The sequence below is a fragment of the Trichomycterus rosablanca genome, chromosome 5 (assembly GCF_030014385.1).
Source record: "Trichomycterus rosablanca isolate fTriRos1 chromosome 5, fTriRos1.hap1, whole genome shotgun sequence".
NCBI classification, from domain to species: Eukaryota; Metazoa; Chordata; class Actinopteri; order Siluriformes; family Trichomycteridae; genus Trichomycterus; species Trichomycterus rosablanca.
Window position 1 is genome coordinate 48,740,359 of NC_085992.1, and position 13,583 is coordinate 48,753,941.

The 13,583-nt window shown below is 41.5% G+C and overlaps 1 protein-coding gene across 1 annotated transcript; it reads left to right on the forward strand.

The window, feature by feature from the left end:
* Positions 1 to 5,384: 5,384 nt before the first annotated feature.
* On the forward strand, positions 5,385 to 12,983 carry LOC134315307 (cytochrome P450 2U1). Its single transcript, XM_062996397.1, has 5 exons — positions 5,385 to 5,826; positions 9,063 to 9,701; positions 10,353 to 10,514; positions 10,666 to 10,833; positions 12,791 to 12,983. Exons 1-5 carry the CDS (start codon positions 5,385 to 5,387, stop codon positions 12,967 to 12,969), a joined length of 1,590 nt encoding a protein of 529 aa, XP_062852467.1. The 3' UTR covers positions 12,970 to 12,983.
* The last annotated feature ends 600 nt before the right edge of the window (positions 12,984 to 13,583 follow it).

Sequence of the window (13,583 nt, forward strand, 5' to 3'; positions counted from 1 at the left end):
ACCTGCTTTCACTCTGTTCTTTAATGGTCAGGACCCACAGGACCACTACAGAACAGGTATTATTTAGGTGGTGGATCATTCTCAGCTCTGCAGTAACACTGACATGGTGGTGGTGTGTTAGTGTGTGTTGTGCTGGTATGAGTGGATCAGACACAGCAGCACTGCTGGAGTTTTTAAACACCGTGTCCACTCACTGTCCACTCTATTAGACACTCCTACCTAGTTGGTCCACCTTGTAGATATAAAGTCAGAGACGATCACACATCTATTGCTGCTGTTTGAGTCAGTCATCTTCTAGACCTTCATCAGTGGTCACAGGACGCTGCCCACAGGGCGCTGTTGGTTGGATATTTTTGGTTGGTGGACTATTCTCAGTCCAGCAGTGACAATGAGGTGTTTAAAAACTCCAGCAGCGCTGCTGTGTCTGATCCACTCATACCAGCACAACACACACTAACACACCACCACCATGTCAGTGTCACTGCAGTGCTGAGAATGATCCACCACCTAAATAATACCTGCTCTGTGGGGGTCCTGTGGGGGTCCTGACCATTGAAGAACAGCATGAAAGGGGGCTAACAAAGCATGCAGAGAAACAGATGGACTACATTCAGTAATTGTAGAACTACAAAGTGCTTCTATATGGTAAGTGGAGCTGATAAAATGGATAGTGAGTGTAGAAACAAGGAGGTGGTTTTAATGTTATGGCTGATCGGTGTATATTTTGTAAACTATGCACATGCGCAGAACGTACTTAAACTCTGGTAACGTTTACATGGCTATTATTTTTCTATTTAACGGATTATTTAAATGATTATCCACCTCGTTTAATTAGATAATATGTAATAATATATAGATATATATTCCGAATAACCTTAACAGTACTCATCTATTCTGATTGAGGTCTAATCTGATTGAACGCCGCTTTATTTAGCTGTGGTGAATGGGGCCCTCTAGTGGCCAAATCTAGTCATGACAATAACATTAAATCTGTACTAGTCCACAAGAAGGTTCAATTTACAGGTCCAGGGCCTTTTCTGTGTGGAGTTTGCATGTTCTCCCTGTGTCTGTGTGGGTTTCCTCCGGGAGCTCCGGTTTCCCCCACAGTCCAAAGACACGCAGTCAGGTTAATTGGAGATACAAAAATCGCCCTAGGTGTAAATGTGTGTGTGTGTGTGTGGCCCTGTGGTGGACTGGTGACCTGTGTGGGGTGTTTAATTGTACCCACTGCGACCCTAAATAGGATAAAACGGTGATAAAACAGACAGGGAATGAATGAATGGGTTTATAAAGCATGTTTTTAATAGCTCCATTTGGCCTGACTGCTTGTTTTTGGACTTGTGAAAAGAAACCGGAGCACCCAGAGGAAACCCACACAGACACATGGAGAACAAGCAAACTCCACTTAGAAAGGACCCAGGGAATCAAACCCAGGCCCTTCTTGCTGTGAGGCGACAATGCTACCCACTGCCCCACCATGCCTTGAGTCAGTTAATTCCACATACAAAATACAAAATGAAGAGGAACCAGGGAAAGTGTTCCACAAATTCACAGATTTATTTTTGTTGACTTCATAAACTCTATGCTTTCAATAATTATTATATTTTTCCAGCAGTTATTGTGTTTTACTCGTATTGCTCTCACATCACAATGTTTAAAGTCACAAATGTGCCTTTCTAATGCATGTGATGTCTTTGGTATTGTATTACTTTTCAGCCCCTGTTTATTGATTCTTAAAGTTTGTATTGTGATTTTTAAAACATATTAAAAGCAACATTTAACATTTAACAAATCAAAGAGTGCATATTCTTTTTGTAAACACATATGAAAACTAGCCCAAGGTGGATTGGCATCCTGTTACGAGTGCGTTACCACACTGAGCCAAGTAATTCCAGGGGAAATGTTGAATTAGGGCAGTGGTCAGCAGTTAAGGTACTAAACTAGTAATCAAAAGGTTTCTGGTTCAAGTTGCCTCTGTTGAGCCCCTGAGCAAGGCCCTTAAGCCTAAATTGCTCAGATTGTATTCAGTCATCATTGTAAGCTGCTCTGGATAAAAGTGTTATAAATGTAAAACAAACCCACCATGACCAAGACCAGGATAAAGTGGTGGTAAAAAATGAAATGAAAAATAAAGGTAATCAAATTTGAAACCCACACCAATCAATTCTTTGCCAATTTATCTTTAAAAGCTTTTTTTTAGTTTTAATAGAAACAGTGAGCACAGTTGAGTTGAGATGAAAAAACTGGACAAGTTTAAATACTTGGGGTCAAGTGTACAAAGTAATACAGAGTGTGGTAGAGAGGTAAAGAAGCGGGTCCAAGCAGTGAGTGTGGAGGAGTGACAGGAGTGTTTTATAATAGAAGGGCATCTGCCAGAGTGAAAGTTTATGAGACCCTAGTAAGACGTGCTGTGGTGGCACTGACCAAAAAGAGATGAAGATGATGAGATTCTCAGTGATGCGATTGGACAGGATTAGGAACGAGTTTATTAGAGGGTTAGCACAGGTAGGATGTTTTGGAGTCAACGTTATGGAGGAGAGATTAAACAGTTTGAGCATGTGCAGAGGAGGGATGAGAGTTCTATCACAAGAAGGATGCTCAGCATGGAGCCACCAGGCAGGAAAAGTGGGAAGTGGGGGGGGGGGGGGGGGATGCTGAGGTAGATACTGAATCGTTGTCTGCAGAATGGTGGTATACAATATACAATGGGGGTTTGGAAAATGGTAGAATACAGTGCATACTAGGGCAAAATGCTAAATGTTAGCATGTAGTATGCAATGTAACATGTAATTGTGTTACATCTCAATTAAACGACAATCACTTAAGGCTGGTTTTTCTTTCTTTTTTATCTAAGCGACCCACATTTTGTCCAGGACTTTTTACGCCACACAAGCAATGCATCCTAATCTCTCTGTGGTTTACAAGATGTAACATAAAGCCTCCACAAGGGGGCATTCGTGTACAAGATTATTTAATTATTTTAATTTTTTGTGACCCATTTTTTCGGCTCTCGACTCTTAAGGTTTGAAAAACCCTGACATAAGGAACTCCCTATTGTCTTTTCTAATTCTAGTTAAATACCTTACATTTAGATTAAACCGTTTAACATCTTGCTTAAATGCCCTAGCAAGTGTGGCTGCTCGACTTCAGATCCACACTGTAGAATCGACTCAGATTCCGATTCCATGTTTTAAATTAGGAAGGGTTCGACTCAAAGAGTCGATGATTCCACAGAATCAAATTCTCGATCTATTCGAAATATTACAACTATAGACTGTTTACGGTGTAAAACATGGTGCATAAAATAAGAAATGTAAAAAAGCCAGACTAGTGGAAGTCCTGGCATAATAAAGATGCTGTGATGAGACCAGAAGGAGCAGTTCATGTCTAACAACCAAGCACCAGGGCCTACTCCTCCAAAACAGTAAGTGTCAACTAAAACAATACTTTGTTTTCTAATCACAGTGTTTGGTTGAAAGCCGCTGATGAATGAAATTCAACTATTGTGACATTGCTTGTAAAGTATTGTGTTTGGTTGCACTTTCAAGACACGGATAAAACCACACCTATAGGGGACTGTGTATGCTAACTGAATAAATATGCAGAAATGCTTGATAACCAGTAGATCTGCTGCTACACAGAAGTACTGAGCAAAACAAGCACAAGCAAAACATTGCATGAAATAAGAAATGTAAAACAACAATATAGTACACACAATATTGTTATTCATAGTATGGACCTAAAGGCCCTCGACACATTGACTGCTGCAAACACTTCTGATATACACAAATGCAGCTTCAGTTGCTTCTGATATACAAAAAGTTTTGATTTTCCCACATAATACACAACCACCACGCAACGTTTCATTTAAGTTATTAAATAGTTGGTGCCAACATGCCCAACAAATTACAATCTCTTTTTTTCTGATTTACCTTTAGTGGTCTAAAACATTCCAGAGATTTTTTTTTTAATTAGCATGTAAAACATTTTGACATTAGTAAAAAAAAACAACAGTTAGGGTTATTTTTCTTTTCTTCTCTTCTTCCCTTTAGATCATATTAATTTTTGGTCAAAAGTCACTTAGAAATAATAAATTGCTTAAAACTTAAGTATTATAACTTATTATGATTATATTTTATTGTTGTATTGTATAATAATTTTAGATCACAGTCAAGAACATTTAATAGTAGCACAATTAATACTAAAATGAACTGAATTTGCCTTGTACTTGCTCTTTTCTGGTCTTTCCTCTCCTGTACTCTCTTCTCCCCTCTGATCCTTTTTGTCTGCTAACAATTTTGTCTTTTCGTTTCCTTATGATTCCTTATAAACTTTTAGTTAACATGAAGAGCTGAACTTTTGGAGACTTTTTTTCCATTTGCTTTCTATTGTCACTTGAGCTCAAGCATTCATACAATTTTGACTGCTTACTGTTTTATGTTTTGTCTTATATTCCTTTGCCATGACTTTGACAGGACACATTTTTAAACTCTGTCCCTCCCTCAGCTGTGGCCTACTGAATATTCCCTGTCTATCCTTAGGTTACATAACACTACATCAGTACATATTGACAATGCATTTTCATTTTGTACTGCTTTTCGGCAGCAGCATTACATTTTGAAAGTAGCCCAAAAAATCAATCAATCCCTGCGACCTGAATATTCACCCGCAAGTTTGCACAGAGCTCCACCAGTTCATGGGACTGTACACACATTGCACTCTTAACTGGAACTCTATACTTAAACATTTATGCTGTAAGCTGTACACTTGAAATTTAAGCTGCTAATGCTTATTTACCTGCACTGTACACCTGTGTTTACAATACTTACTAAGTTTGTACCCTTGACCTGGTTCACCTCAACATACTGTACACTTCAAATTAATGCACACAAAGCACCTAAGCTGCAATCACTCAGACTACATATTCATTTCTACCATAGTTTACACTTTAATTCTACCTCTGACCTTGCATATATTCTGTTTCACTGTCCATGCAGCCTCTGTCTGTGTTTTTGTCCATTGTCTTTGCACTGTTGTCTTGTATATATATATTTTTTATCGCTGCACTGGATCAGTTCAGTTTCGTTTCACTGTATAATCCTGTTTATTTGTACAGTATACTGACAATAACGTTGAACTGAAATGTTAAAACAAGCCCAAACCTGAGGGGAAACTGCAAACCTGGCAACTCTGTTTGTCTAAAGAAACCAGAGAATCGACTCCCAGATTTGACTCTCGATTCCCAGTGTTTTGAACCAGAGAATCGACTCTTATTGCGTTCGACTCTTCGACACTGTCATTCTGCAGGATCAAAATAAAGCCAGCGTGGATGCTGCTCGGGTTTCACAGGAAGCAATGCTGTTTTATTAATGTTTTTATTAGTAATGGAGACTCATCAGTCGTGGATGGATACTGGTCTCAGCTCCAGCGTGTTCGTTGTAGCTTTGACCTCTTTTCTGGTCGTTTTCTATGTGCTGCGGCGGTACAGACTGAAGCAGTCCGTGTTTGTAAACATTCCGCCGGGTCCAGCACCGCTCCCCATCGTGGGGAACTTCGGGAGCCTGTTAGTGCCTCCTTTTATACTCAGACTTTTTGTAAGGAAAGATGAAGAGTTTGAGAAGAGAAGAGCGAGTCCACTTTCTCCTCAGGTGGGCCTGATGGAGCTGTCGAAGGTGTACGGTCAGATGTACAGCCTGTTTGTGGGCAGTCAGCTGGTGGTGGTCCTGAACGGGTACGAGCTGATCAGGGACGCGCTGTCCAACCATGCTGAGGTTTTCTCGGACAGACCAGACATCCCCATCATCACCATCCTGACCAAACGCAAAGGTAAACCAACACAGGTGCAAATCCACCTTCTATGTGTTTTGGATGTGTGCAGTGGTAGCTCAGCGGTGAAGGTACTGGGCTAGTAATCAGAAGGTTGCCAGTTCAAGCCCCACCACCACCAAGTGCCACTGTTGGGCCTTTTTCCAAAGCGTCTGCCAAATGCTGCAAATGTAATGTAAAGGAAGAAACTAGATTATCCAAAAGGACATATGTAGGCAGTGGGAGAACATACTAAAGTCCACACTGACAGTGATCGAGTTGTGGACAGAACCTAGTTACTGTCTACCAGCTGCACCACCAAGCCCCCCAACACTAGATTAGAATTTTACAAATTACAATATGTAATGTATCACTCATATATACACTTACATGTCTATAGTGCAATACAAAAAGTGCAATATTTAATATCATATTTTAATGTATATATTATATTTCACGATAATGTATGTACATCTGTATACATATGTATATCTTATTTTATCTTTAACCCCTAGCTTTACCATTTTCTGCTTGAAATGTATTCATTCTTCAATTCATCCCAGTCACAATTGTGCTGGTTTAGGAGCCTACCTGGAAACCAACCAACAAAAACATGCCAGCAGGTGGATTGGCTGCTACCTATAGTGGCCACTACACCTGTGGGCATTTTTCCACTGGTTGGAAGAAAACCAGAATACCTGAAGTAAACCCAAGTGGACATGGGAAGGACTTGCCAAATTCTTTAGAGATAGTGACTTATACAAGATTAAAACCAGGTCCTCAGAATCACTGAGCTGTGCTGCACCCACACAACCTGCTGAACCGCTGTGTCTCAGAAAAAAATACTCTTTTATTTTAACTTGATGCCTTTAACTTGCAAAGCAGCTTGTTTGAGTGTTATATATTTGAGTCTGGTGGGTGTAGATACTTGATTGACAGGGTTGCCAACCTTGAACCCTTCGCTCACATCCTTTAATCATTAACTTTGGAATAAATTTCACAATTCACCCCAAAATAAACAGTAAATTAGTGTTGAATTGAATCATTTAAATGTGTGTTTTTTTGTGGGAAACAACCTGAGGTAAGCCGTTTTACATAAGAGTAAAATATGTATGCAAAGCCTCTTTAAAACATAATATGTCCACATTAGAAGAAATATAATTGTTTGTTTGTTTATTAGAATTTGAACGTCATGTTTTACACTTTGGTTACATTCATGACAGGAACGGTAGTTACTCATTACACAAGATTCATCAGTTCAAGTTTAATATCAAACGCAGTCTTGGACAATTTAGTGTCTCCAATTCACCTCACTTGCACGTCTTTGGACTGTGGGAGGAAACCGGAGCACCCGGAGGAAACCCACGTGGGGAGAACATGCAAACTCCACACAGAAAGGACCCGGACCACCCCACCTGGGGATCGAACCCAGGACCTTCTTGCTGTGAGCTGACAGTGCTACCCACTTAGTTGCTCATTTGTTGTTAGTCGCCCATTTGGTCTAAAATGACAGATTCTAAGCTTTAAAATACCCTTATTTTCCACATGAGCAGTTATCAAAACAATATGAGTGATTTTTCAGTTGTTGCCGGTGGAGCTTACCCCATAGAACACCTTTGGGATGAATTGGAACATCGGTTGCAAGCCAGGCCTGCTGTTCCAACATTAGTGCCTGAATTCAATCCTCCCAACCAATAAAATCATCTTTTATAATAAAACCAGATGCAATTTGCACCACATTTTTCATTTACAATATCTAGCACTTGATGAGTTTTTGAACATGCATGATATGCCCCAAAGTTTAACCCATTATAAAACCATAGCTATTAACATGGAGTCATTTGCATCTATAACAGCCTCCGCCCCCAGGAAGACTTTCCACATGGATTAAGGCCAGGGCCACACCAAACTAATTTTTATGGACTTTTTTGACTTTTTTATGGACAGTCATGCTGGAGAATGAACAGGAAAGGCTTTTACCAAACGTTGCCTCATTGTATAAGATTTATAATATCTATTTTATACAATTAATTTTATGCAATTTTTAGGAATAGACATGGCTGAAACAGCAGTGTCATCATGAATTCAATAATTAGGGGGCATTGTACAAGGGTGTCTGTCATCTCTTTGAACATGTTAAGATGAATATTTTTTGTGTACATTATTAAGTACAACGTTTGAAGGCATTATTTCAAGACATTACAAAGGTTTTGTGTGGATGTATGCACTGAATATACACCATCCATCCAATGTAAAGGGGGCGGCACGGTGGCTCAGTGGGTAACAATGTCAACTCACAGCAAGAAGGTCCTGGGTTTGATCCCCAGGTGGGGCGGTCCGGGCCCTTTCTGTGTGGAGTTTGCATGTTCTCCCCGTGTCTGCGTGGATTTTCTTCGGGTGCTCCGGTTTCCTCCCACAGTCCAAAGACGTGCAAGTGAGGTGAACTGGAGATGATAAATTGTCCATGACTGTGTTCGGTATACTTTGTGAACTGATGAATCTTGTGTAACGAGTAACTACCGTTCCTGTCATGAATGTAACCAAAGTGTAAAACAAACAAACATTGTAAAGGGACCCTTATAGGACCCTGAATGGCCAGATGCTATGGACCATTCTTAGTACTGCACTAACCTATTAATAACTTGTTGTTGTACTAGTGTAAGTATATCAGTGTTGTTGGGATTTTTAAACACTTTAATGTCAGTGCTGGAAGGAGAACTCGGTTTCAACCAAAAATATAAAGTAAACAGCGTCCTGTGATCAGAAAGTGTCCACTGATAAAAGACTACAAGAAGATCAACACACACACACTGCCTTTAAAAAACAACTTTAATCTCTGTACACCTTAAATGATTTGTTTATTTGGTTTCCTTAAAAAGTGAGCAGTAGGTTTAAACATTACTTACAAATACCAACAACACTCATGTATCTAATTCTTCCACACCATTACAACACACACTGCCATGTTATTACTGTTAGTGCTAGTGCAGTGCTGAGAATGGTCCATTACCCAAATAGCACCTGACCAGCGGAGGTTCTGTAGGGTTCCCCTTCCGTTATTTGATGTAGGAAAGGGGGCTGACAAAGTGTACAGGGTACATTTAGTAACTGTATACACACTTTGTGCATTTATATGGAAGGTGTGGCTCATAAAGTGGCCAATGAATAAGCGCACAAGACAGTTGTTCCAAATATTCATTAAAAAGTGACATTTTAAGCAGTGTTTTATAAAGCAGAAACTGCCCCCTGTCCTGCAGGCATTGTGTTCGCACCATATGGGCCCGTCTGGAGAAAGCAGCGCAAGTTCTGCCACACAACTCTGCGAAACTTTGGCCTGGGCAAGTTGAGCCTAGAGCCCTGCATCCACGAGGGATTCACCATGGTCAAGGCAGAGCTGCTAAAGGGGGGACAGGATGTGAATCTGACCCCCTTGATCAGCAATGCCGTGTCCAATGTAATCTCCTCCATCAGTCTGGGTCAGCGTTTCCATCACCAGGACGAGGAGTTCCGTACACAGATCAACCTCATGTCTCACGGGCTGGAAATCAGCATGAACAGCGCGGCCGTGCTCATCAACGTCTTTCCCTGGCTCTACTACGTACCCTGCGGCGTCTTTAAGCAGCTCCGCCGAGTGGAACGGGACATCACGGCGTTCCTTAAAAAGATCATAGCAAGGCACAGAGCTACGCTGGACCCCGAGAACCCCAGAGATTTCATCGACATGTATTTGGTGGAGATGATGAAACAGCAGAAAACAGCAGGATTGGAGGAGGGTGAATTCTCAGAGGATTACCTGTTCTACATAATTGGGGACCTTTTCATCGCGGGAACGGATACTACCACAAACAGCATCCTGTGGATGGTGCTGTACATGTGTTTACACCCTGACGTCCAAGGTACAGTATAATTATTCCTACATTCCAGATATTTATTGGCAAAATACACTGTCGAGTCACATTATTATGACCACCAGCAGCACAGACAGCAGATATATGGGCTGGGAGTGACTCAATAAGGTCCTGGTAGGTTGTCACAGGTATCTGGAGCCATGCTGACTGCAGAGAGACAACACAACCATCAAGGTGGTCCCACAGATGCTCAATTGGGTTCAAGTCTGGGGAATTAGGGTAGTACTTGGAAGTCTTGGTCATGCTCTTCCAACCAATGTGGGACATTTCTAGCCGTGTAACATGTCGCATTGTCTTACTGGAAGATCCCATCCGCCTCAGGGAACATAATCAGCATGTATGGCTGACCCGCAGGGATGGATTCACACCCAAATCGGTTGAGAGTGTCTTCCACACCTTATTTACCCACCAAGCCAGCTCACGAAGTGGTCATAAAAATGTGACTCAACAGTGTCTGTGTTTACCTTGCAGCATGTTTGTACTTATTTCTGATTGGCTAGTGTTCCTATACATTGTTATACATTAGTAAGTTACCATGATATTTGTAATATAATGCAGAGTGTCTCAGCTAGGGACGGGTAAGTGTACCATAGTACCACAGAAGAGAACACATATCTTAATTTCCTTCTGATCTAACAGAGAAAGTTCAGCGAGAGATCGATGCCGTGGTGGGACGGGGGAGACTTCCATCACTGACTGATAAAGGCACTCTGCCCTACACCGAGGCCTCCATCATGGAGGTGCAGAGAATGACTGTGGTGGTTCCTCTGTCCATTCCTCACATGGCTTCTAAAACCACAGGTCAGGAAATCAAAATTATTACAGATTACATGGTTTTCAGTAAATGGATCTTTAGTTCTGCAAATTGGTCAGATCTTGTGATTCTCTCGTGATGTTTTTCAAAAGCGAAATCATTATGGAATCAATTTTGCTTTAATCTTTTATTTCCCAGAATTCCGAGGGTACACTATTCCTAAGGGCACCGTTATCCTCCCCAATCTGTGGTCGGTCCATCGAGATCCCACAGTCTGGGAGAATCCAGATGATTTCAATCCTTCACGGTTTCTGGATGAACAAGGACAACTCCTCAGAAAGGAATTCTTCATTCCATTTGGAATTGGTATGCTTGATATATTTTATATTATATAACTTTATTAAGTTTAGGTCTTTCTGCCACACCCATTACTAACACTCACTCACTCACTCACTTACTTACTTTCTTAACCGCGTATCCAGTTAGGGTCGTGGGGAGTGCTGGAGCCTATTCCTGCTTTTCAATTGGCTCAAGGCCCTGGACGGGGCACCAGTCCATCGCAGGGCAGACACACATACACACACACACACACACTCATCTATAGGGCAGTTCAGTGTCTCCAATTTACCTGACTGCATGTTTGAAACCAGAGCTCCCAGAGGAAACCAAGGCAGACACGGGGAGAACATGCAAACTCCGCACAGAAAGGACCCGGACCGCCCTGCCTGGGGATCGAACCCCGGACCTTCTTGCTCTGAGGCGACAGTGCTACCCACCGAGCCACCGTGCCGCCCCCATTACTAACAGATGGATAAAATCAATTAGATTAAATCAATTACATGCTTTCCACTTTGTGAGAAGGGTTTTAGAAAGGCTTCAGGTCCATAAAAACATAGTGTGATAGATTTGGTGTGGAGGACCTAAACGAGGCCCTTATCTCAACTCTATAAAATGCCTTTTAGAAAAATTAAAGCATTCTTAAGACCTTACAAATGCCCCCTTGACTGAACGAGGACGAGGTTATTCTTAGATTACTTTACTGTGGGACTAATACTTTTAATTAGCACTATAGGGCAAGCCGTAGCCTAGTGGTTAAGGCACAGGACTAGTAATCCGAAGGTTGCTGGTTCAAGCCCCACCACTGCTGTTGGGCCCTTGTGCAAGGCCTGTATACTCACTGTCAGTGGCGGCTCCTGCTAAATCTTTCAGGGGGGCAATTGTTGCGATGTTGGCCAAGGTGACCCATTCAATGGGTAAATTAAAGCTTAAATAATGAACATCTTAAGTCATCTGTCAGTTTGCCCTCACAAATAACTTTGAACATGGAGAGAGAGAGAGCAGCTTTACCATTAATCATAAAATTAAGTAAAGCCTTCACACTAAGAATTTAATTCAGTCTTCATCAGCATTTTATTTTAGGTGCAGCAGATCCTGAGGTGATGGTAGTCATGTTGACAAGATCGCTAGCAGCTCCAATTAGAGTTGCCAACTTTCAGAACTGGAAAAATACTACTTTAAAATAATAACCAAACGCTTTCTAATTCCCACTGTAGCAACAGTTTCCTTCTGTTTCATACCTGTCGCCCTGTCTCAGTCTAATCTGCAGCATTTCTCTCCCATTGATAAAAATACGGAACACCACGTTTAGTTTCCAAATAAGGAACGATTACGTGTGACGCAAGCACGTCAGTGTGTGCCCCCCTGGAAGTCATTCAGAATGCATTGCAGCGCCTGCAGTACGAAAAAAAGAGCTTTAACATGAGAGTCTATGAGAGCGATCCGGGGCGATTCTTAGTCAGACTGATTTCGCCCCAAAAGGGGCGGTACTGTACGGAACACAACTCCACGCTGATTGGACGACGATATTCCGAGGCAAGACAGACTCCAGAACAGTCACAGTTAGTTTAACACTGGTTGAATGTGATAGAAAAATGTCTTCTTTTTCGGCCTTTGGTGGTGCGTCGCCCGATCGCCCTAATGAACGAGCCGCCCCTGCTCACTGTATACTGTAATGTAAGTCGCTTTGAATAAAGGCATCCACTAAAATGCCGAAAATGTAAATGTGTTTTAGTCTTCTCTAAGGTACAGGACTAGTAATCAGAAGGTCGCTGGATCAAGCCACACATCTGTTAGCCTGCCACTGTTGGGCCCTTGAGCAAGGCCCCTAACCCTCAATTGCTTGCAATGTATACTCTCAATTGTAAGTTGCTTTGGATAAAAGCGTCTGCTAAATGCTGAAAATGTAAATCTATACAAAATGATTTATTAATTTAAGTAAGACTTATAGAAATAGGTGTAACTGTATTGTCTTGTCTGTCTGCAGGTCGGAGGGTGTGTATGGGAGAACAGTTAGCAAAGATGGAGCTGTTTTTAATGTTCAGCAGCCTGATGCAGGCATTTCAATTCCGCCTTCCTGAAGGCCGCCCACCTCCGTCCATGCTCGGGCGTTTTGGCCTCACGCTCGCCCCCTGTCCTTTTACAGTGAGTGTAACACCACGCTGAGCTGAACCAGTAAGGTACTACATTCATCACCAGATCCAGATGCATTCTGCTAGTTAACATAATCATAAAGCTACAGTGTTTTCCTGAACATTGGGACCCCGCCTGTGTTTTGCACCTTAATCTTCACTCACGTAGAAAAAAAAGACAAAGACTAAAGACAGTAGATCAAAGCTAAGCTGGATTGACAACATCATGATGTGGATTGCATTATCATATAAGCATCACAACAGAGCGCATTGGAGACAGCTGACCCATCTGTGCAGACAACCATCACAAAGCAATGAGGACATGGTGAGGCACTTAAAAGTTTTGTTAGTTTTGTGTTCAGTAAACATTTCACTCATTTTCACTCACAAGTCAGTGTCAGACCATTTCACAATTGTAATAAACACTTCAATAATGGATAAAGCCATGCAATGTATTAGCGCTCGGTGAAGGGTGTTCCTGCCTTACACTTAGTGTTCCCAGTCGAACCGGACCCACTGGGACCTTGATATCAAATGAAAATGATTACAAAAATAGAAACCACTGGATTTCTCATACTGTCTTACTTTTCTAAAATTGAAGTTTGTACATTATACTAAATCATTTCCTATTCTGGTACTAAAATATTA